The sequence below is a fragment of the Cricetulus griseus genome (assembly GCF_003668045.3).
Source record: "Cricetulus griseus strain 17A/GY chromosome 1 unlocalized genomic scaffold, alternate assembly CriGri-PICRH-1.0 chr1_1, whole genome shotgun sequence".
Taxonomy (NCBI): domain Eukaryota; kingdom Metazoa; phylum Chordata; class Mammalia; order Rodentia; family Cricetidae; genus Cricetulus; species Cricetulus griseus.
Genome location: NW_023276807.1, coordinates 112,372,233 through 112,395,740, shown reverse-complemented (window position 1 = coordinate 112,395,740; position 23,508 = coordinate 112,372,233). Strand labels below are relative to the sequence as shown.

At 37.1% G+C, this 23,508-nt stretch overlaps 1 protein-coding gene across 1 annotated transcript in view; it reads left to right on the top strand.

The window, feature by feature from the left end:
• Nucleotides 1-3,853: 3,853 nt before the first annotated feature.
• Nucleotides 3,854-23,508, top strand: part of Fbxl5 (F-box and leucine rich repeat protein 5) — a 34,995-nt gene continuing 15,340 nt past the window's right edge. Inside the window, exons 1-6 of the mRNA XM_027387013.2 lie at nucleotides 3,854-4,025; nucleotides 12,932-13,147; nucleotides 14,003-14,098; nucleotides 16,214-16,400; nucleotides 19,115-19,297; nucleotides 21,647-21,772. Of these exons, the coding sequence (XP_027242814.1) occupies nucleotides 3,942-4,025; nucleotides 12,932-13,147; nucleotides 14,003-14,098; nucleotides 16,214-16,400; nucleotides 19,115-19,297; nucleotides 21,647-21,772 (892 nt within the window). The 5' untranslated portion in view covers nucleotides 3,854-3,941. The remainder of the gene's footprint in view (nucleotides 4,026-12,931; nucleotides 13,148-14,002; nucleotides 14,099-16,213; nucleotides 16,401-19,114; nucleotides 19,298-21,646; nucleotides 21,773-23,508) is intronic.

Here is a 23,508-nt window from a genome sequence, read left to right as displayed (position 1 = left end):
GCCTGCCATTGAACATCATCTTCCCTTTCTGATGATGTGGGATGCCCTTCTGTATGCTGTGTATATGTTTTATTGCCATTTATTTATAAAGAAGTTGATTTGGTCAATAGTCAGGCAGAATAGAGCCAGGTGGGAAATCCAAGCACAAAGACACAGGGAGAAAGAAGGCAGGGTCTAGAGAAGATACCAGCACCCACCAGGGAAGCAAGATGTGAAGTAACAAGCCACAAGCCTCACAATAAAATATAACATAATAGAAATGTTAATTTAAGTTATAAGAGCTAGTTAATAATAAGCCTGAGTTAATAGTCCAGACAGTTTATAATTAATATTATAAGCCTCTGAGTGGTTATTCGGGAACTGGCAGGTGAGAGAGAAATGTCTGGTTACACTGTTGAGTGGGGTACATAACTGTTAACATGAAATTACATATGATGATGTGGAAAACATGGTAACTTCGTGAGGCATGCATTGCTGTATTGCAATTACTGGTTTTAGTTCTATGTATTGTTTTCTTTCCTGTTTTCTGTTCTCTGCTTTGATTTTCGTCATCTTTAAGTTTTTAAATACATTTACTTGTGCACGCATTTGTGGATGCATGTGCCATGACATACTTGTGGAGGAGATCAGAGGACAGCTTTCAGGAGGCAAGTTTTTCCTCCCACCATGCGGACCCAGCAGTCAAACACAGGTCATCAAATTTGGTAGCAAGCACCTTTACCTGCTGAGTCATCTCACTGGTTCTTCCTCTTGTTATTTCTATCAAATCTGACACTTCCCCCCTTATTTCCTCTCTTATTTTATGCCTTTAAATATGTCCACCTATTTCTCTGAGTATCAGTGAACTACCTGTAGGGAACAGAATCCCATACCTTCAGAAAAGGGCACACTTTGTAGTACCTGTATTCCAATTTCATGAGCTATCCTTCATACAGGAAGGGAATAGTGCTGCAGACATGCTCCATTTGTCAGCTCTCTGTTGCTGTAACCATGGTGGCAGTGGGTGACAAAAATACTTAACTCAGTGGCAGGGACTTGAAAGAAGAAGCTAGAGTTCTGTGTGCCCTTTAAGATGACACTCCCCAATGACTGGATGAACCCTACTAGGGTCTACCTCTTAAAGTTTCTACAACTTCTCCAAAGCACTATGAATTGGGGGCCATACCTTTAACATGTGGGCTTTGAAGGATATTTAGGTAAATCATAGCAAATGCAAACTTGAAATTCTGAAAAAGGATACCAAGACTAATGGTGTATACAAAAGAGATCCCAATTAGGAAAATGTCCAAGGTGAGACATGCCCCCAGCCCTCTGATAGTTATATGGATTTTAAAGGGAGCTGGTACTTACTTCAGGTAGTTAGGGAGACCTCACCAAGGTAATGTCTTGTGTGCATCATGTAAGGCTTATTCTAAAAAATACTATTTCCAGTGACAGGCTGGGAGGCTTAAGTATCAGGAAGGTGAGACACTTGGGCTAGTTTCTGATGTCTGTGAGGAAGGACAGGTCTCCGATTATCATAGCTTTGGTATTGCATACTGTATTTGTTACTTTTATTCCTGATATAGCCAAATACCTAACAAGAAACTGTTGTGGGATACTTTTTGTACACTGTAAAGATGTGTCTCTGCCTAAGGCACATTCTGATTAGTTAAATGAAGAGCTGAGTGGCCAATAGCTAGGTAGGAGAGAATAGGAAGGACTTCCAGGGAGAGAGAGGAACTCAGTTAGAATCTAGGTGCACAGGAAATGCCAGCGAGACATGGAGGAGGAGGCAAAGGGTTCTAGGGATGAGTTAGCAAACTATAGGGACAGGACTATGTGAATAAGGCATACAAGAAGGTGTATTTATAGTTAAAATAGAAAATCACAAGAATGATAAGTGATTTCCTCATTTGTTCTTTACTCTGATAGATCTTGTTCCAACTACTGAGGATAATCTCATCTAGCTCTATAGAACTGGTACACTCGAAGTCTGATTCTGTATTCCAAGATAGGTAGAAAGATCAGGATGGAATCAATAAGGTAAACAAGTGTCTTTAAGCACAGAGGCACAGCTTTACTGAAACAGCAGAGAAAAGAAGGGGAAACAGACTGAGAAAGTACCTGAGGGAGGGAAAGAAGGAGAAATCTGTCAAGACCTTTTCAGTTCAGTAAGCCATTTTTTCTTCAGCTACTTTTTTTCCCAACAGCACACAGGAGTGAACTTACTGTCAGACCTAGATTCATGTGGCCAGAAGTTCCACTGGTTTGTGAAATCCTGGGCAATGTTGTTAAGTATTAGATCTCTGGTTGCTGGGTTCCTCTGCAGCTGATGCAATGAGCCAAATCAGACGAATTAATAAACCCAGACTTAATAAACAGGGCAATACAAAGTAGAGCCCTCTCGAGTGGGCCTCAGGAAGGCAGGGGACAGACAGAACATGAAGGCACACGTGGCAGATCAATAGTCCGGGACTTAAATAGCCGTTAGGACGGTCCCTGGCATCTCCAGAGGGGAGCTGCTGATGGGCTTTCTGGAATGAAGCAGGGTTTAGGGAGAGAGAGATGGGGGAGGGGGATTAAGGAGGAGCTTCCAGCAGAACAACAGTCTTAATTTCCTAACGCTGTTTACAGACATTGTTATGAGCCTGGTACTCCTATAAGCACTTCAAATATATAAATTTAGCTCTTAAAATCTTATAAAGATACTCCCTCCCGCCCCCCGTTTTACAGAAGATAATATACTTAGGTCGGGCACAGAAGTCCTGTAGCTTTCCTAGGTTAAATACAACTAGGGTTTTGTGAAACAACCTAATTTTCATCTCCGGAGTCTTGTTTTCCTGCTCATCTTGCATGTTAATATCAAATGGTAAGATTAGAACTACACAGATTCGCTCTAGAGTTCTTTCTTATCTCCTTCTACCCCATTTTTGAACATTTGATTCCTTTTACCTGTTGTCATGAATTTGTGGTAGGGGGTAGGAAGGTGAATATCGCATATCTTCTGTTTACTGTCCAGAAGTTTGTGGCAATTAGCACATCATTCACAGGTTCTCAGCCTTGCCCTTGTTTCCTCTATTTCTCTATCAGTCCTAAAGCCACAGATGAGAGCTGCTTCCATTAAGTCGGAAAAGCATACTGGAGGGCTTAGATGAGGAAAGGTGAAGTGTAGGGGCGAGACCTACTGGCCTTTCTCTGGGCAGTGACCTCGTTTAAGGCCCTTTCTTCTTGTCTGAGCGCCTTCGGTTTAAAATGGCGGGATTTGTGCTAAGGCTGTTTGCCTATTAGACCGCCATGATGGCTCGCCCTTCCCCCACCAGGCTCATCTGGCCGCTCTGGGGTTGCTGTTCCCGTACTGGGTGTCTGTCCTCCTTCTGGCATCTCCAGTTCCCCATGGCCAACCTCCCACCCTCACACCAACGCTCCACGCAGGGGCGAGACAAGGGGCTGCCATGTCTCCTGACCTCAGCCACAGCGCGGAGGCCCGGCTAGCGAGGCCCAGAGCCGGCAGCCCCGGCCTAGCAAACCCCGAGGCAGCGAGGGCGGCTGGGCGCTCGGAGCGCTCACAGTCACCCCGATCGTAGAGCTTAGGCTCGACCCGACCACGCAGGTCAACTGCCCCGCCTCAAGTCACGGAGGAGCACCCTTGAAGACCCCCGCCCTCAGACACTGCGCTTTTAGGAGAAGACACGGTCAGGTCTCTGCACAGCAGAGGGGGGGAACGTGCACGCAGACGGGAGGTGGAATCCGTACGCCTCGGCGCGCGCTGGTCACGTGGGCTGCGGCATCGCATGGCGGCGGCCCGCGCGCTCCCGCGGAGCGGCCGCGGAGCGGCCCGGGCGCGCGCGCCGACGGGGCGGGCGCATGCGCAGGGGGGCGCGCCGCCTCTGCCCCGCGGCGAGGGTGTCTATGGAGAGGCGGCGGCTGCGGCTGCTGAGGCGGACGCTGAAGCTGTGGCGATGGCTCCCTTCCCCGATGAAGTGGACGTCTTCACCGCCCCACACTGGCGGATGAAGCAGCTGGTGGGGCGCTACTGCGACAAGGTAACGGAGCGCGGGGCGGAGGGCGGCGCGGAGGAGCGGGCGGGTTCCGGGCGGCCTGGCCTGCGCGCCTCCCGCCGCCCCCGGGTTGGGGCCGTACGATCAGCCGCCTGCGCCCCGTCAGCCGCGCGCCTCCCGCACCTTCCCGCCCGGTCCCTGGGAAGCCCGCGCCGGCCGCGGCCTGGGACGTGCCTTCGGGGCGCGCGGCGCCTGCCCAGCGTCCTGCTCGCGGGTCTGGCCTGTGCGGGGGTGAGGGGCGCTCCCGGAGCCGCAGCCGCTGTCCCTTCAGGGTTGGAGAGACCCGGGTCGGTCGCCCGCGGGAGCTCCCGGTCCGCGTCCGCAGGCCGCTTCTGCGGTTGCTCGCCACCGCGGGACTGCCCGCCCGGCCCCTTCGGGCTCTTTGAGTCGCTTTGCAAACATTGCGTCCCCCGCCTGGACCTGTGACTTGCTTCCCGGCTCCATGGGCAGCGTCTTGAAGCCACCGGAGCGGGTTTATTTTCCCTGCCAGTGTCGCACTGGTTTGGTTCCGCACGCAGGGGCCGGGGAAGACCTGCACGCTACATTTCTGTTTACCTTTTTTCCTTCCAGCTTTTATTTTTCCCGAATATTTAGTCCTTGTTGATTTTGGTTTAAGACAGCTAGCTGTTCCTCTGTTGGCCTTAGGGAAAGTTGGTTTGCTGTGAAACTCGTTTTGGACTTTTAATTGATGTCGCCTAAATTGAATTACTTTTATGGAAATGAGTTGAAGGTCTTTTTCTAATGTTTCTTAAAATTCCCATTTGTCAGTTTATGTTTGGAAGGTCAAATATGTGTAAACTCTGGGCACGTCCTGTGTTTGGTAAGAATGAACCAAATAAATAGCTGTTAAGTAATTATTACTTAAACACAGACATAAGTTGAATTTTCAGAAATTACACAGAATTAGCACCATATTAACAGCAAGTAAGAGTTGGCCTACAACCCAGAGAACCCAGTGTCTTCATTGGTAGGTCACAGGAAGACCGGCAATTTGAAGTTTCAGATCTTAGCATTACTGTCCGACAACCCTTTCTCTATCTCCATTTTGGGAAAAGAAAAAACAAAACAACAAACAAACCCAGTCCGAGTCAGGTGTACCTTTAAACACACTGTTTAGATCATGGTTCTCCACTTCGTTGCTCTTTAAAATCCGACCCCATTCATATTGGATGTCTGAGCATGGAACCCAGATATCAAGTGTAATTTTGAGCTCTCAGGTGAGAGTGGGGTACAACGAGGGTGATTATCTCTTTTATCTAGGAGAAACTTAACGACTGGTTAACCCTTGAGCAGAAGAGTATAATCTTGCATTTTTCAGTTAGTGGTTTTGTTTTTATAATCTCCACTTTTTGGATTTTTTTTTCTCACACTATGCTTTAATTTCAGGCAAGGAAAAACTTTTCCCCCACTTTTCTTAAAAAGCAAAAGGGGAATTTAATGAGGACTGATTAAATCCAAGGCTTTACTCTGATTTTGTCGAGAGGGAGTCGAGAGACTCTCTGGTGATAATGGGAAATGTTGTCAGTTTGTACACTTCCATATGAGCTTTCTGGTATTTAAGATGTTTCAGGTTGCCAAAGGATTATGACCAATCCAGATTATCAAAATTTATAATGTACTACTCAGTCTCTTTAAAAACAATATTCTTTTGTTTTCCTACTTTTTTTGACACAGTTTTCTCCCCTAGTCCAGGCTGGCCTTGAGAATTCACTACATTGCACAGACTGGCCTTGAACTTCTGAGCTTCCTGCTTCCACCTTCCAGGTTCAAGAATTACAGGCATTTGTCACCCCACTGGGCACAGCCATTATTTTTGTGTCTCTTTTTGGTGTTTGAGAACATTTGAGCAAATTTTGGAAATGCAGTTGACTTAAATAAAATGAGTCAAATAAGATTCTTCTCAGTAGTTAAATGTTCCCTCTTGCATAGCCAGTTTAATAAAGCATGTTTAATTTGGTATAGTTTTATTTCAAATTGACTCTGATTTGTTCCCAGCATTGTATAGAAGTCATTAATTCTGAATTAATTGCATGTAGTTAATGAGATTATTGCTTATATTCCTCAAGAATACTAAAAGTTTCAGTTTTCTTAACTATGACCAAAGCAATTTAATGACGAAAAAAGAACTGCACAGTAATTTCCATCATTTTTTCTAGTTACCAATGACCAGTGGAAGGTTCTCTGGGTGTCCTTTGTGAGCAGAAGTGGGAAAATAACTTTTTTGATGGCAGACTAGCCTTAAAGAACTAAGAGTTGTTTTGGTTAGTTTGTCATTTCCAGGTTTGCCATTGTCATCTTTCTTTTAGTTGTATAGATCAAGGTTATCTGATCCAAATAACCTGCAGTAAAACTGCAAAATGAGAACTAGTTTTTGGTTAAAGCTAAAAACTACAAAGTATGTTATTTCACTGTATTCTTGATATTGACTGAGAATGTCCAGAAACCATAAAGATTTCAATTTTATTCCCAGTATTGAACTTGTAAAACACAGTATATTCACAAAATGATTTCTTTAGGATCATCAAATCAGTTTTTCTGTGCTTTGAGTAATTTACTTAGAGCGAATTATTAAGTTGTTACAGATTATGTTAAATATTTCTGTATAATAGTTTAATGTGTTGCCTGTGGATTTTCTTTATTAAAAAAAGTCATCCAAACAAAATGCAAGCTTTGAGAAGCGGAAGTGGATGCAAAGTCCTCCCCCATAACCTAGAAGCTATTTGCAACTGATTCCAGGTTTTCTCTAATGGATTGACACTGGGTGTATCTACTATACTCAATTTGCCCAGGAATAGTAGTTAGTTGGCAACCACAAAACAGACTATATAGTTGTGTGTACTTGATATATTTGTCTAACTGGTTTCGTTAGTTTGTTTTTGGAAAAGGTGGTATGGAAAGGTTTCTTTATCTCTGCTATGCAGACTACAGGCCTTTGATGCAAGGAAAACTATTGTTTGTTTCTGTATTGTACTTGGGGATTTGTAGGCCTGGACTGCTCAGGTGAAGGGCTTATGTAAGCTAGTGATAATTCCATAACCACCCAAGTCAGTACTAAGACTCACAGCATAATTTTCTTTATCAGAAGCTATCTTAGTTTTTCATTTGTTTTGTTACAGTCTTCTGAGAATCTTGCTTCATAATTCACTTACCTCCCAATTTGGGATGTGTAGTTAAAATTTGCACCAAATGGTAGATAATCCTTTTCCCATTTCCTTCCCAATTTTCAGCATTCCCTTCAATGCTCAAATTCTAATTCCATTAATTCTTTTCTGTTTGTCCTATAGAAGTTTCTGTTGGCATTGTGAGATGTGATCACTCACTCACTGTTCCTTAGGAGGTCACAGTTTCATACACACTGTCATCTATAATAGTACAGGAATGCAAGAATTGTGCAGTGGAGCAAAAGGAAGGAAGTGCATGGTCAAGTCCACAGTAAACGTGGGGGTAGTCTCTGAAGGGATTTCTGAGAACAGTTATGTGGTTTCTACAGAGATCTCCAGACATATACATAGACAATATATATATTTGAAGTGAGGGGCTTTCAAGATGGGCATAGCAATTAAGTGCACTAGTTGCTCTTCCAAAGGACTCAGGTTCCATTCCCAGCACTAACATGGCAGGTCAAAACAATCTGTAGCTCCAGTTTTAGGGCTCTGATGTTTCCTTCTGTCCTCCACAGGCATCAGGTATGCATGTGGTGCATAGACATCCATGTAGGCAAAACACCACCCCCTAATTAAAAAACAATTAAGTGGTGAAAGCAGTTAGGGGGTGCCTAAGTTTTTCAAGTAAGGACATTAAAAAATGTCATCTATTTTTATCATTTATAAAAGATATTTTATATCAAAATTAAGAAGAAAGTAAACACAAAGTTGAATAGATTACTTTCAGAAGCTAGAATGTAGCTGTATGGTCAGTTTTGTTTTTTCCCATTTTTTTCTATGTACCTATAAAAAGTACTGGCATTTGGGAAGGTTGACTCAGTGAACATAATACTGAATTTTGAGCTGAGAGGAAGGAAAAGGGAGTTTAATGGATTGTTACTACATACTGACATTATTTCAGTAATCCTTACAAGAGCTTTGTAAGACAAGTGTTATCATCCCCCATTTAAAAGTGAGGAAACAGTCTTAGTGGTTAAATAACTTACCTGGCTCACTTAGCAATTAGTAGAGCCTGAATTTTAATCCTAGAATTTTTTTCTCCCTCTGAAAGCTATGATTTTTAGCATTTCCTAACTTGTTGCTTATTACTGTTTTTTTATAAAAATGTTTATAGGTCATTTTTTCCATCTGTAAATTTGGCCAGAGCATACTAAAACTTCTTCATTGAGTGTACATCTCTGTAACTAAAAGTATGGTCTGGCTAATTGGGCAGAAAAAAAAAATGCAGCTGGGGTAGTAATGTTTGGATTCTTACTGCGTATTTTTTTATCTTATTTTTGAACTTACTGGCTTTATGTTACAGTATTTTTGGCAATCAGTTTTAAGGCCAGCCTTTATATTTTAGGCTGTACAGTGTCTTGAGACAGAAAGTCAATTGTGCATTTTCATGTGAAAAATACCACGTTATTGTTTTACTCTTTGCTGATTATGTGTGTCTTGTTATATGTAGGTTCTTTGTAGAATGTGTTGACACCAGAGTATATTATTGTGTAGGCTACTTTCTATAGCTTTTCTATATTTCTACTTTTCTATATATCTGTAGCTTTCATTCTATCATAGAGCATTTTTTTTTACAGTTTATCTTACGACTCACTAGTACATCATAAATTTGTGCATAAGAAATAGCATTAGAAAAGGAAAGTGGAAATGTAAATACATCCCAGAGTACAGAGGGAGATAGTTTTTCCTGAATTATCTTTGAAGTATTTGTTCTCTGTTTGGATTTCACTGCATTGTTTTTACCATGTCTTATATAGTGAGGGACTGATAACATCATTTGTAGTAAACAGTATTTGGAAAACACTTGGCCTGGAGCAACATTTCTCAGCTAAAGCACGGTTGACATTTGGGCTACAGAATTTGTTGTGGGAGCTGTCCTTTGCATTGTAAAATGTTTTAGCCACATTCTTGGCTCATACCCACCCTATGTCAGTAGCCATTGGTGACAAACTAAACTGTCCTGAGACCTTTCTCCCTATCTCCTGGGGGACAGTGTTCCTTACAGTGAGACCATTGTTGTGGAGCAATTATTCCAACCAGTTACTGTCTTGAATCCAAAAAGATAGCTTTCTGTGTGGGATAGACATTTTATCTATGACATAAATTACTTACAGAACCTAAATCTCTATTACTGTGTAGCTAAACAATTTAGGACAAATTATTTCTTAGCCTGTTTTCTAATCTATAAAATGGGTATGATAAATCTATATTGTAATGTTGGCTTAAGAAATAACGAATACTTCAAAAATAGTTTAGATTCAGCACAGTGTAAACTGCAGTATACCCTAAAATGGTTAGTGTCCAGGTTTATTTAAATCTAATGTTTGAATATAGATTTTTAAAGAGTTATATGGTATATGTTCTGGCTTTTTGTTTGTTTTTGTTTTGTGATATTGAAGATTGAATTCAGGTCCTTGTTCATGCTAAGTGCTCTACTATTGAACTACAGCAGTGATATGCTTTTATCTGTTAAATCCACTAACTTGTGTGATCAGATTAAAATTATTTTTATGTGGAGAAAACTGGATGTGAGTCATAGCTTAAGAACCTCCTTTTCTCTCATCCTTTCTTTGCTCTTGGCCTAGTTCACATATTCATCAAGGCAACAAATATTAAGAATTTAATACAAATGAAGCTATTTTCTTCACCTGTTGTCCAAGCATTCTCTCCAGAAAGCACTTTTCAAATCTGATTTTTTTCCAGCTTTAAAGTGTAGTTGACAAAATTACATATATTCAAGATATACAGTGGTATGGTATACATTTGTAATGTTTAATGATTACCCATATCTAATTGATTAGCCCTACCATTGACATAGTTATAATTCCTGTATAGATAGAAGAAAAACAGACTTTAAATCTACCCTGTAGTAACTTTCAAATACAGTTTTTAATTGACAATTTTCTTAACTCACCAGTGTGTTGTGTACTCTATGGGCATTCAAAGTTTATGGCTGTTAATGCTTTTTTTTGTCATGTCTACTAAGAATTTTTTTTTCTTTTTTTCTTCTGGGGTTGATAACAAACCTATACCTTAATGCTTGTTAGGACGGCTTTCTATTGCTGAACGACATCCCTGGCCTCTTATACTAAGACTTTTTAAGAATCCCTTAACACCCCCACCCTCAATTTAAGCAAAATTACTCATGGTATTATTTGTAGCTATTAGCCACTAATAAAGTTTGTTGTAATGTGGTTCGGTATTTCTGAATATTCTTAAAATCTGAAGTGTGAATTTCTCCAAGTCTGTTGTACATAATTGTTTTTAGTATGGGAAGAAGCTAAGCATTATTTTTACATTGTGACATGTGAAAATTGTATGAAACTTTAAACTTCAGTTCCTTAAATACAAAGTTTTATAGAAATAAAGTAGTAGAAATAAAGTCATTTGCTAACATATTGTCTGTGATTCCTTTTTTGTAGTAGCTGAGTTCAGTAGTTAGTGTAGGTTTCTAGCCTGGGAAAATTTAAATATTTACTGTCTGACTCTACAGAAATGCTGCCAGCCCCTGTTCTAGATGATTGACTCATGTATTATGGTTAACTATTCATTGTCTTCTCTTCAGTAGAGTGTCAATTCCATAAAAGCAGAGATCTTTAGTTTGTTCCCTTGTGTATTCCCATGTACCAAGAACAGTATCTGGCTCATCATAGCTGTTCACTGATTTTGGGGATAGTGCAAAAAGTATCTGAATTTATAAAAATGAATATTTAATTTTTAAAAGATGATAAACCTGTGAAGTATAGGCATCTTGTTCCCAGTTAGCATCAAGTAGAAACAAAGACATTGAGAGACAAAAGTTACCTAGCTAAATAAATGATTGCACCATGTCTCTTAGGGAATCATAATCTATGGATCACTGTGATTCTGCTACTAATACTTAACTGCATTTAAATTCTCTTCTGTGTGGATTGGCTTTACTTTAGCTGTAATGGCATCTTTTTCACTGTTCTTCCATCACAGTTCTTGCTGTGAAAGGCTAGTAAAACAGTACATTCCTCTTCAGGAAGACTAGACCACACTTTGGAAAGGAAGCCTAAGAAATTTGGTGTTAGTAACATTGCCCTTTAATTTATCTACCTGTTATACTTAACCTAATTGTGTCCTATTTCAAATGAATTTTGCAATTAGAATTGAACAATAGAAGTTCAATTTAATCTAGATAATGGAAGATTTGAATGTTACTTTGAATTTATTTGTTTGATTTATTTAGGCAGAGCCTCTCCACATAGCCCTGGCTTTACTGGAACTCACTATATAGACCAGTGTCTTAAGTTAGGGTTTCTATTGATGTGAAGAGACATAGCAATTTTTATAAAAGAAAACATTTAATTGGAGTGGCTTACATTTCAGAGGTTTAGTCTGTTATCATCATGGTGGCATGCAGCAGACATGGTGCTGGAGAAGGAGCTGAGAGTTTTACATCCTGATCCACAGGCAACAGGAAATGAACTGGGTATGATTTGAACATATATGAGATCTCAAAGCCTGCTTCCTTTAAGGAGGCTCTCTCTCCTAAAAGTGCCACTCCCTATGAGCCAAGTATTCAGATACAAGAGGCTTTGGGGGCAATACCTAGTCAACCAACACACCCAGACTGGCCTTGAACTCACAGAGATTCTAAATTCTGTGCCGTCATGCTCAACTTACTTTGTATTTGAAACAGATTTCTTTTTTTTTAATTTTTAACAAACTTTTTGTTGTTTTTTAATTATTTTTATTGTATTTACATTGATGTTTTGCTATGGGTGTTTAGTCCCCTGGAACTGGAGTTACAGACAGTTGTGAGCTGATATGTGGGTGCTGGAACTTGAACTTGGGTACTCTGGAAGAGCAGTCAGTATTTTTAAAATCACTGAGCCAATTTCTCCATCTTGATGTGTGTGTTTTAAGTATTAGAATTTAATTTTCTATTAAGTGTGAAAGATTAGAATTACACCAGAATGGGAATCTTTCTCCAAAATGAATGCTAGAATTAAAAAAATGATGACATACTGAAGGTGTTAAATATTTATATCAGTTTTCTTAAAAATATGCTTCTCTTGTGGGTGTGGTGACTCATGCCTTTAATCCCAGCTCTTGGGGTGCAGAGGCAGGTGCATCTCTGTGAGTTTGAGATCAGCCAGGTTTACATAATGAGTTCTAGGCTAAACCAGGGCTACATAGAGAGACCCTGTGTCAAAAAAAGAAAAAAAAAGTGTGTGTTTACACTTCTCTTAAATTACCTAGTAATGTTCTAATAGCTCTGTATTTAATACTTATTTCCTAAACAGAGCAGTTTCGTCTTGACACTAAAACTTAAACTGTAGTGAAGTGTGTTCTAGTTTTTAAATTGTAGTAGTGTAATAGCATGGAGAACATTTTGAACAAAGAAAAAGAAGCCGAACTATCCTAAGCATATTCTTCTAATGCAGGTATCTTTGGTATGATTTATGATATAGAGAGTGTAATGGGATTTTAGGCTTGGAGAGAACTGGGTCTGATCATTTTTATTTAAGTGATTTTTATTTTTCAACCAACATCATATTAGCTTAGGGCACTTTTAAATTATACAGCTATGAATTATTATTTTATCAATTTCATTTATTTGTACTTTAATGTAACCAAGGTATTTCTATGTAAAGGAAATATTTGCTGTGTACAAAAATTTAGGTATACTTTTGAATGTTTTTTGTTACATTGTCTCATATTTGCATCCATTTACTATGTCTTTAAATTTTTATTCAGCTTTCTAAAACCAACTTTTCCAACAACAATGACTTCCGAGCTCTTCTCCAGTCTTTATATGCTACTTTCAAGGAGTTTAAAATGCATGAGCAAATTGAAAATGAATATATTATTGGTTTACTTCAGCAACGCAGTCAGACCATCTATAATGTACACTCTGACAATAAACTTTCTGAGATGCTTAGTCTCTTTGAAAAGGGGCTGAAGAATGTTAAGGTGAGTTGAAAATTGATATGTAACAGAAATAATGCCAGCCTGCCATTGTAGTTTTTATTAGCAACTTTAGTAAATGCTATTATTTTAAGGAAAGCTATTTAATTTATTCATGATAGCTAGGAAGGCTGTTCATGAGGAATGGCTACAGTGGAGGGATGTAGTAAGGCAGAGAGATAAAGCTCAATTCTGAATACAAGAAAAACTAGGAGTTAAAAGCCAAGAAGCAAGGAGAGAGCCAGTGGATGGAAAATTACTCAGGGAAAACATTAAAACCAGCAGGATTCTTGAATTAACTCTTCAGGATTTCTGCTGACAGTAGGCCAGGGTATTAAATCCTTGAGGCCAAGGCAGTAGTGAGGGATTTGATCAGTTACTGCTATAGTTACATATTGAAAAGAAGATGATTATTGCTAAGTTGACTCAGTATGATTCTTACCAAATGAGGCTAAGGACAGAGTCTAAAAAAATTAAAAAACAAACAAGATTAGAGTTATTAAGGAATCCAAAGCTTATTATTTTAAGGGCTGTGAGTGGAAGGTGGTGTCAGGGCTGAGTGTATAGTATCAGACATGTTAGCAAGTGCTCTGGCACTGAACTGTATCCTAGCTCTAAGGACATCTTTATGCTAAAAGAAAACTAAATGGACTTCCTGTGATCAGGCAACATACAGTAAAGCAAACCTTTATATATATTTGAAGCAGTGTCTCATTGTGTTGCCCTGGCTGGTCTGGAACTTGCTATGTAGGCTAGGTTGGCCTCAAATTTAGAGATCCACCTGCTGCTGCCTCCTGAGTGCTGGCATTAAAGATATGTGTCTCCACTTCCTGCTAAATGTGTATTATTCTTTGTTTCTAGAATGAGTATGAGCAGTTAAATTATGCAAAACAGCTGAAAGAGAGATTGGAGGCTTTTACAAGAGACTTTCTTCCTCACATGAAAGAGGAAGAAGAGGTAAGCAGGATTTTTCTTTGTTGTGATTTATATTCATAATTTAACAGAAAATACAATTTTGTCTTAGGTTTGTCAAAATAATGCATAAAAAGAGAATGTTGTATTGATGGAGAGAATACTCTTTCTTTTTGGGAACAGGAATGGAATCCAGTGAGAATTTATTTTCTTGGAAAGGTTGCTACTCTTAATGAATGAGTTTAATTATTTAAGAAATATGTATTTTTATGTGTGATGCACATTCATTATTGTCACTAATTTTTTTCAGAACCTTTAGAAGAATCCGCAAATCTTTAAATTTTCTGTGTGGTATTTTTAAAGAGTTTTTAGTAATTTTTTATGAGTAGACTTATAATTAAATGGTGGTTTTTTAAATTTATCACTGTGCCTTATGTACATGAATTAGCATATCAGTAAACATACAGCAAACAATTTTTCTTCTTTCAGAATATAATACAAAGAAACTATCCTGTGAGGACTGGATACTTTCCTTCCTTCCTTCCTTCCTTCCTTCCTTCCTTCCTTCTATTCTTTCTTATTCTTTCCTTTTTTTTTTTGAGATTTATTTTTATTTTACATGTATGAGTTTTTTTTTGTCTATGTTTGCATTTGCACTGTGTACCAAAAGATGACATCAGAGTCCCTGGACTGAAGTTACAGATGATTTTGAGTTAACATATGGGTGCTGGAAGCCAAACTTGCAAGAGCATCAAGTTGTCTTAATTTACTAGCCATCTCTCAAGCCCTAGTTTAAAAAACAAAAAACAAAACATTTATTGTGCATTTGGGAATTGTTTTCCTTCCACCATGAGTTCTGGGAATTGAACTCAGGTCATCAGTGTTGGTAGCAAATACTCTTACTCACTAAGCCACCTTGTTGGCCTCTGGATAATTTTTTCTAGTTGTAAATCATGTATTGTGATTTGCAATTAAGGTTTCATATTTTTAAACAGTTCTTTTTATTTTTAACATTAAAAAAAGATTATTTATTATGCATACAGTGTTCTGCCTCCATGCCAGAAGAGGCACCAGAACTCATTACAGAGTGATTGCTGGGAATTGAGCTCAGGACCTTTGGAAGAGCAGCCAGTGCTCTTAACCTCTGAGCCATCTCTCCAGCCCATATGGTTTCATTTTATAATTGGCTTGATAATTAAAAGAAATGCAACCTATTTTCTAAACTCTTCCTAAGATGGGAAGCCTTGGTTTGGTGCTCTTCCATTGATACTTGATGATATCTCATTATAGTTATTTTTTATATTGTAATATGTAGCCAATGCTTAAACCAAGATTAAGCTTTTCTTTTTTTGTTTTTTCTTTTGATTGAAAGTAGTTTTGTTTTTTTCCCCCCTCTCACATAATATATTCCTCCCTCTACTCTTCCTGGCTTTGCCCAACCTGCCCTCACATCTAGATCCACCCCCTTTCTCTCTCTCTTTAGAAAACAGACTTCTATGAGATAATAATATAATATAACACAATAAGATAAAACAAAAACTAACACTTCAGAATTGGACAGAACAAACAAATAGGAAAAGAACTCAAGAGAAGGCACAGAATCAGAGACCCACTCGTTTGCACACTCAGGAATCCCATAAAAACACCAAACTGGAAGCCATAATATGTACGAAAAGGACCCTATAGGCGTAAAAGAGAAGAAAAATTTATACATACATACATACATACATACATACATACATACTTACACACACACACACACACACACACACACACACACACACACACACACAGATCCTGGCATAGTCACAGTTCTTAATTCTTCTCAATTCCCTAATGACTAAGCATTCAAATATATGAGCTTATGGGGGCCATTCTTATTTAAACCAACAGGCAGGTTTGGGGCTAAATTTTTGACAATAATGAAATGATTGACTATTTAACAAGCTTGGTACAGGAAAACCTTATTCTTTAAAATTGTATAGAAGCCTACAAAATCTTAGAAAAAGATCCATTTTTACATTCTTTAAAAGATTTAGATAGTTTAGTGGTAATAACTACATTTTTTTCATCTTTGAATTGTATGCTCATAATACTCAACTTGAGTAAAGGGCTTCAAGTAAACTGAAAATCTTTCCCTATACATGCTTTTAAATTTAGGTTTTTCAGCCCATGTTAATGGAATATTTTACCTATGAAGAGCTTAAAGATATCAAAAAGAAAGTGATTGCACAGCACTGCTCACAGAAGGACACAGCAGAACTCCTTAGAGGTCTCAGCCTGTGGAATCAAGCTGAAGAGCGACAGAAATTTTTCAAATATTCTGTGGATGAAAAGTCAGATACTGGTAAGATTCACCTGTTTTGACAGAACAATGTTATTAATGCAGTGCTCTTGACATTTTGTTATAAATTATAGATTTTGTTTAAGGACTAATTAAGTCAGTTTTACTCTATGATCAGTTTATGTCATTTAGTTTTTCTTAAAAGTACAATTGAGGACAGTAGTTTATATTGTAGAATTTAGTGTTAATCTTCCATCTTATAGGCTTGGCTTCCATGTAGTGTAGTGTTTCTTGAGTGAATTTGTAGGTATAAAATAAGTTCTGTTTTTGACCAATGAAAATTCAGGACTGCTATGTTACAGAATCAGACAGCTTTCTGAGCTCCCTTATAGTGACAGGTTTAAATTTTTTTCCCTTTATTTTAATGTATGTATATGGATGTTTTGCCTGCTGTATGTCTATGTACCATGTGTTTTCATTGCTTGCATTGGTTAGAAGTTTCTCTGGGACTGGAGTTACAGTTGGTTGTTTACTACCGTCTGGGTCTTGTGACTGGAATCTGGGTCCTCTGGGAGAACAGCCAGTGAATGATCTTAAACCTCTGGTCCATTTCTCCAGTCTTACAGTGCCATCTTTTATTTTTGTGTGTTTCAAAGTCAGTTAATTTATAAGCATTGTCCTTGACTTATGGTTCAGTGTAGACTTTTTGGACTTTATAATGGCATGAAAGTAAGTAATTTGTATACTTCAGTTTTGCATTTTGATCCTTTTTTGGCCTAGTTTATGTACAATATAAAATTTTCTAAATATCTAAATGCTAGGCAGCAGTGAGCCATGGTTCCAAGTCAACCATATCCATTCCAGGAATGAACCATGTTATTCATGTTGTTCATAGAGAACAATTGATGCTCTACAGTTTAACAGCTGTGGTGGTTGTTATGTTATGTGCATTTTTGTTCCTGAACTTATTTAACTTAATGGGTTTATTGGGATATAACTCTCATTTTGAGTTAAGGAAAGGAACATTTATAATTTTATTTTCATCCTCTGATGTTTATTATTCTCTCAGTATATCTCTTGGGATATAACTCTCATTTTGAGTTAAGGAAAGGAACATTTATAATTTTATTTTCATCCTCTGATGTTTATTATTCTCTCAGTATATCTCTAGTAACGTTCAGGGTAGTGAGTATGAGAGAGAAACAATCCAAAGCTTTTCCGTATAGTTACATTAAGAATTCACATCAGAAATGCAAATAAAATAGATGCTTACCTTTTCTAATAGACTCTGTACTTATTTTTATTCTTATTTACACCCCCTGTCCCCATCCCCCCCCCCCCCCCCCCCCCCCCCGTTTTTCGAGACAAGGTTTCTCTGTATTGCTTTGGAGCCTGTCCTGGAACTTGATCTGTAGACCAGGCTGGCCTTGAGCTCACTGAGATCCGCCTGCCTCTGCCTTCCTAGTGCTGGGCGTGCACCACCAACACCCGGCTTTATCTTAATAGCTTTGTTTTTTAAAACTAAAGATACAGTTGGTTCCAGGAATAGTAGTGCACACTCTTAATCCCAGCACTCTGGTGGCTCAGAAACTGAGTTTGAGGCCAGCCAAGGTTACATAGGCAAAAGATAAAAAAGCCCAAACAGTTGGCATCCTTAGTCTTAGCAGAAATTCTTCTGCCTCTAGATTGGTAATGACAATGTAAGTCCTGTAAAATTTTTTGAAATTGGTATTTTTCAAATATTAAAGTAGTCAGATTCATGTTTAAAGAAAAATAATTTTATAAGTTGAAGCTATGATTAAACCCATAAAGCTTATGAGCATTACTCTTGTAGTTCAGCTTGTGCCCTGGATACCACACCAAAACCTGTTGTGTCTTGTTTAATTGTAACTATAAGACAGCTTTTAAAAGCATCACACACATTTAATTTTCTCTTCTTCAAAGCAAATTATATAGCAGCATTATATTTAAAATATTTGGCATTTTAAGTGGCAGTTTAAAGTGTTTAATCATAGCATTTCATATTTAAGATTCTTTGTGAAGAACCAGATATACAAGAATCTCATGTAGTACTTCGGAGACAATTCATTCTTTATCTTAACACTCCATTTTCATTCTTTCAGAAAAATGCTACCAATTATGAGATCATAGGAAGTTGTTTAGTGACTTTCTATAATACTTAATAACAAAAGATTTCTTACCTGTGCACTAGGGGCATTTATGTTTACTGAGTTGGCACATAGTTCAAATAGGGTAAGGCATTTGTACATTAAAGAAATCATATTTCATAGACCTTTTACATGAATTGTCAGAATCAAAGAGGGAACACAAGGAACTAACAGGAGTCTTGATTCATGAACAGAAAATGTGAGCATGTATGTCATTAACAATGCCTTGTAGATCTCACAATCTGGCTGAGTATACACTTGCTGATTTAAAGCGGTGTAACCTGTTTGGTTCCTTTTTCAAATGATGTTACTTATGCTACAAAGTGAGTATTGTTTTGTCTATGACGCCCTTGTAAGAGGAAGTCAATTCTATGTTCATTATTGTAGTTCCCACTGATGAAGTATGATCAGGGCCATGATAGTTTTAACCCTCCAGGTTCTTAACAAGTTCAACATCTCCATGTTACCTCTAATACGTGTTATTTCCTTTTCACGTGTTGCAAGCAGGAAGGAATTAACTTCAGGCACTGGCTTTTACTTGTGTGATTGTAATTTCTTACTGCATTGCTTGTGTAGCCTTACTCTTAAAGGTTTTCTTTTTTATTTCAGAAGCGGAAGTGTCAGAACACTCCACAGGTATAACCCATCTTCCTCCTGAGGTAATGCTGTCCATTTTCAGTTATCTTAATCCTCAAGAATTGTGTCGATGCAGTCAAGTCAGTACTAAGTGGTCTCAGCTGGCAAAAACAGGATCTTTGTGGAAACATCTTTACCCTGTTCATTGGGCCAGAGGTAAGTAAATGGGACTTCTGATTTATTTACAAAATATTTCATTTTGCATTTTTAGGCCATTCATCTATAATTCCAGGGAAGAGAACCTTTGAGGGTTTGACCTAAATAAATAAAATAGATTTTATAGTTGATGTGGTTTTAGTATTAGTATATGTTTTTGAAGGTCTAGCAATGGTGAAGTATTTATGAGTAAACTATGTAATTAATACTGTTTCCTTTAGGATAATTAGGAAAAATATGTCAGGGATTGTAAAAAACACTGGTAAAATGTTGATAATTGTTGAAGATAAAAAATGGGTATACAGAGATTCATTGTACTGTGTCTTTGTACATATGACCATGGTTAGAATTTTTCATAGTAAAAGTTTAAAATTGATTTTTAGAACTGTTAAATAATTGGATTATTTGAGTATTTTAAACATAGAATCAGTTCTATAAAATGTGAAGGTGAGAGATACATACAGTTTTCATTTGGTCATGGTTTAAAGTAACCAACTCTGGTTTTAGTTTTAACATAGCTTTTTACAATGATGGCTAATGTATTGTTCTTTAAATTACATTAATTTCATTGTGCTAAGTTACTTTCACATATGAAGGGTTAGAGAACTTTTCTTCTCATGAACATGTAAAATATTCATGGAATATTTACAGTTATTGTGCACTACATTGTTTTGTTGCTGAATTAAAACAGTGCCTTCAAAATTCATAGAAGTTAATATACTTTCCCCTTATATAGGACAGTTTGCAATGGTAATACGTATTTCTTAACAAAATTTTGACTTTTAAATTATGAGTCTTATTTTAAAAGTTTATTTTGTAGAATGTATAAGTTAAAAAAATAAAAAAAAGACAGGTTCTTACTATGTAGAACTCAAAGAGATCCACCTGTCTCTTCTTTGCCAGTGCTGTTTTAAAAAGTGTTCTTAATCTAGTGTCTAAACTGACCTCTTAATCTCTGTTCTCCTGGATCATATTCCTTAGTGCTGGAATCAGAGGCACCTTCTGAGACAGTTTTAAAATAAGATTTTCTTAGATATTTAGTGTTTTGGGGATGATCAGAATTATTATTTTTGTATGGATTAATTTTTTTTGATACTTGTAGGATGGTAAAATTTGAGTAAAAAATCAAATAAAGCACATGAATGAGTCAGCTTTTTCTTTTCAGCTGTTTTTAATTAAGAATTAAGACAAATTCAAATGATGGTGTAAATACCATCAAAAGTGATAATGCTGTATTCATTTCATGAAACCACTGCATCTTAAATATGCTACTTTTTTTCTGTTTTTAACATATTTAGACCAAACAAAATTATTTTTGTTAATGATATTTATTTTTGTCCCTGTCCGGGATATTTATAATGTTTGGAGACATCTTCGCTTGTCCTGGTTCTGGTTATTATACCATCTAATGCAGTGAATCTCAACCTGTAGGTTGATACGAGACCCCTTCATGGGTCTCATATCAGATATTTACATTATAATTCATAATAGTAGCAAAATTACAGTTATGAAGTAGCAATGAAAATAATTTTATTGTTGGGGGTCACCACAACATCATGAGGAACTGTATTAAAGGGTCAAAGCATTAGGAAGGTTGAGAACTACTAGTGTAGTAGGTAGAGGCCTAGATTGCTCCTAAGCAACTTATAATCCATAGGTTAGTAGTAGCCTTCGATGTCAGTGGTGTCTAGGTTGACAAACCCTAAGGTAGATACACTCTTAAGAATTTAATAAATTGTGTGTTATTGTCTCTATCTTCATGAACATGTAATACATGTACTGTAATTGTAGTATCTATACATTTTTGGTTTCACTTTACCTCAGTGTGTCACTTGACTTCTGTTCCTACCTACTTGTGCAGTCTGAAAATGAGGTTATTACTGTATCCAAAGTGAAGTTACTGTAGGGAAGAAAAGATTAGGTCATTTCCAGCAATTCTTTTTTCTTTAATTGCACCTATAGATACCTAGTTTCTTAGAAACTAGATTATGATCATTAAACTTACCTTTTTTTTATGAAGGGAATCATTGAAAACCTTTCCAAGAGAACAGATACATGACAGGTATACAGCAAACTATGTAGCTTTTGAAGTTCTTTTTCTTTAGTTTTAGAGAAAGGTTACTACTCTGGGAAATACTGTTGATTAGTAATTGCTACTATTACTTGAAGTCACATAGTCATAGTTCTTTTTGTGTTTTAAATTGAATCATTTGCTTATATGTGTGCAGTTTTTAAAAATATTTCTAAAAATAGCCATTGCCTGAAGTTCAGATGTGAATAGCAGATTCTTTTCTGTACTGACCTTATAATCTAATTTGACTTTGTTGCTCTTGTTTATTCATTGTCTAGGTGACTGGTATAGTGGTCCCGCCACTGAACTTGATACTGAGCCTGATGAGGAGTGGGTGAGAAGTAGGAAAGATGAAAGTCGTGCTTTTCAGGAATGGGATGAAGATGCTGATATAGATGAATCTGGTATTTCATGCTTGGAATAAAAATTATTACATGGTGTTTAAATAATTGACATTCTAGTTAATATTGTTAGGTCTTAAAATCCTTGTATTTCATGCTTTGTAAAGACTTAAAAGCCTACTTCTGAAGAATTTGAAGGAACAATAAGTAAATTTAGAATTTCTTGTTAGAAGTATTTTTAAAAATAGAGTGGTTTCTCTTGTGTTTTTATATTAAAATAACAAAATCAGGAAAATGATGGTCTTTTTGTGTAGAAATAAACTATCTCCATTATAGTGCTTTATAGCTTACAATATGTGATTGAGGATTTCAGTTAATCTAATTCATCAGCTTTTATTGAATCATCCTGTGGTTGAGAGATGGGAAATAGGATGATGTTTTGTCTATAAAGTCATATTACTTGTAGAGTTAAGAAGTAATGTGTATGAGAGACTGGGTAGGTGTAGCTTAGGGTAGAACACTTATATAACACCGTAAAGCCCTGGCTTTAGTCTCTACCACCGCAGAAAAAAAATCATGCATGAAGATTAATTGTGTTGCCCAGTTTTGGCAAAAATTAAGTACTGTATGAGGGAGAGTTTGAGAGTGGATAAAAAGTTATTTATTTCTACTGTTAAATAAATAGTAAGGGAGAATTTAGAATACACAATTCTTCCTTTAAGGTACATAATGAGAATTGCTGTAATAGATAAAGATGAGCAGGTGATGCTTGGGAGTAGAGAGGAGGAAGGCAGATCCTGTCTTATATATTACTTTATATTTATAGTAATTTCTAAAAGATCATAAACTAGTGAAAATCTATAGATGAGAAATTTTAAGAAGTTTCTGTTTATAAAGCTAAAAGAAGTAAGCTAAGGTTTGGTGGAAGATCCTTGTAGAAAATAAGAACTACAACGGTTGTACTTTGGTAGCTAATGTGTTTCTGATTTTCATGAGTTGAAGAGGGCACATTTTGAAAATTTGTCTAATAGTGAAGAGATCTATTTTCATTAGCTTCAATCATATGCATACCTGTGGCAGGCAATAGGATGTGTAACTTTAGATTTTATAGTAAATAAAGCACATCCAGGTAGGGATGGAGGGGAAAGAATGACTTAGGAATAAAAGTGTGGAATAAATAAGGTTTGCTAAAGTGATTTTTAGTGATAATATCCAAGTAAAGGAGGAATTTAAGGCATTTATAAAATACTTGAAATCAGCAAACTATTCAGCAATTACTCTCTGAACTCTTTTAGCTACTCTATTCTATTTTATTTTAAGTAAATCTTTAATGTATTAAGCTGTTTTATGTTTAGATACATAAGTATAGTATAGATAGAATAGTATAGTAAAGATAGAATCCTGAAAAGTGATACAAATTTTAGGTCTATTTACAGTAGGTTTTTCTTTTCATAAAATTGGAGTTGTAGTAATTTTGTTTTCCTTAATATTGGGGCTTAAACTCAGGCCTTTACCCATTCTCTGAAAACAGTTTTGCCAAGCTAAAGCTGTAGTTTTTTTGTTTGTTGTTCTATAGAAAGTACTCTAAAGAAAATACTAAGTGCAAAAGGCCATGTTCATGTTTAACTTCTTATGAGCAAAAGTGTCTCTTTTGCTTGAAGATTCATAATAATAAGGTTAATAGAGTTGTTTCACATCTCTTCTGGCTTAGTGTCCTTTTTAATGAGGTAGAATAGCTTAAAACTGTAGATAATTTATTCCTTTGTATCATTCTGTTCTCTTGAAGAATTTTTACAGTT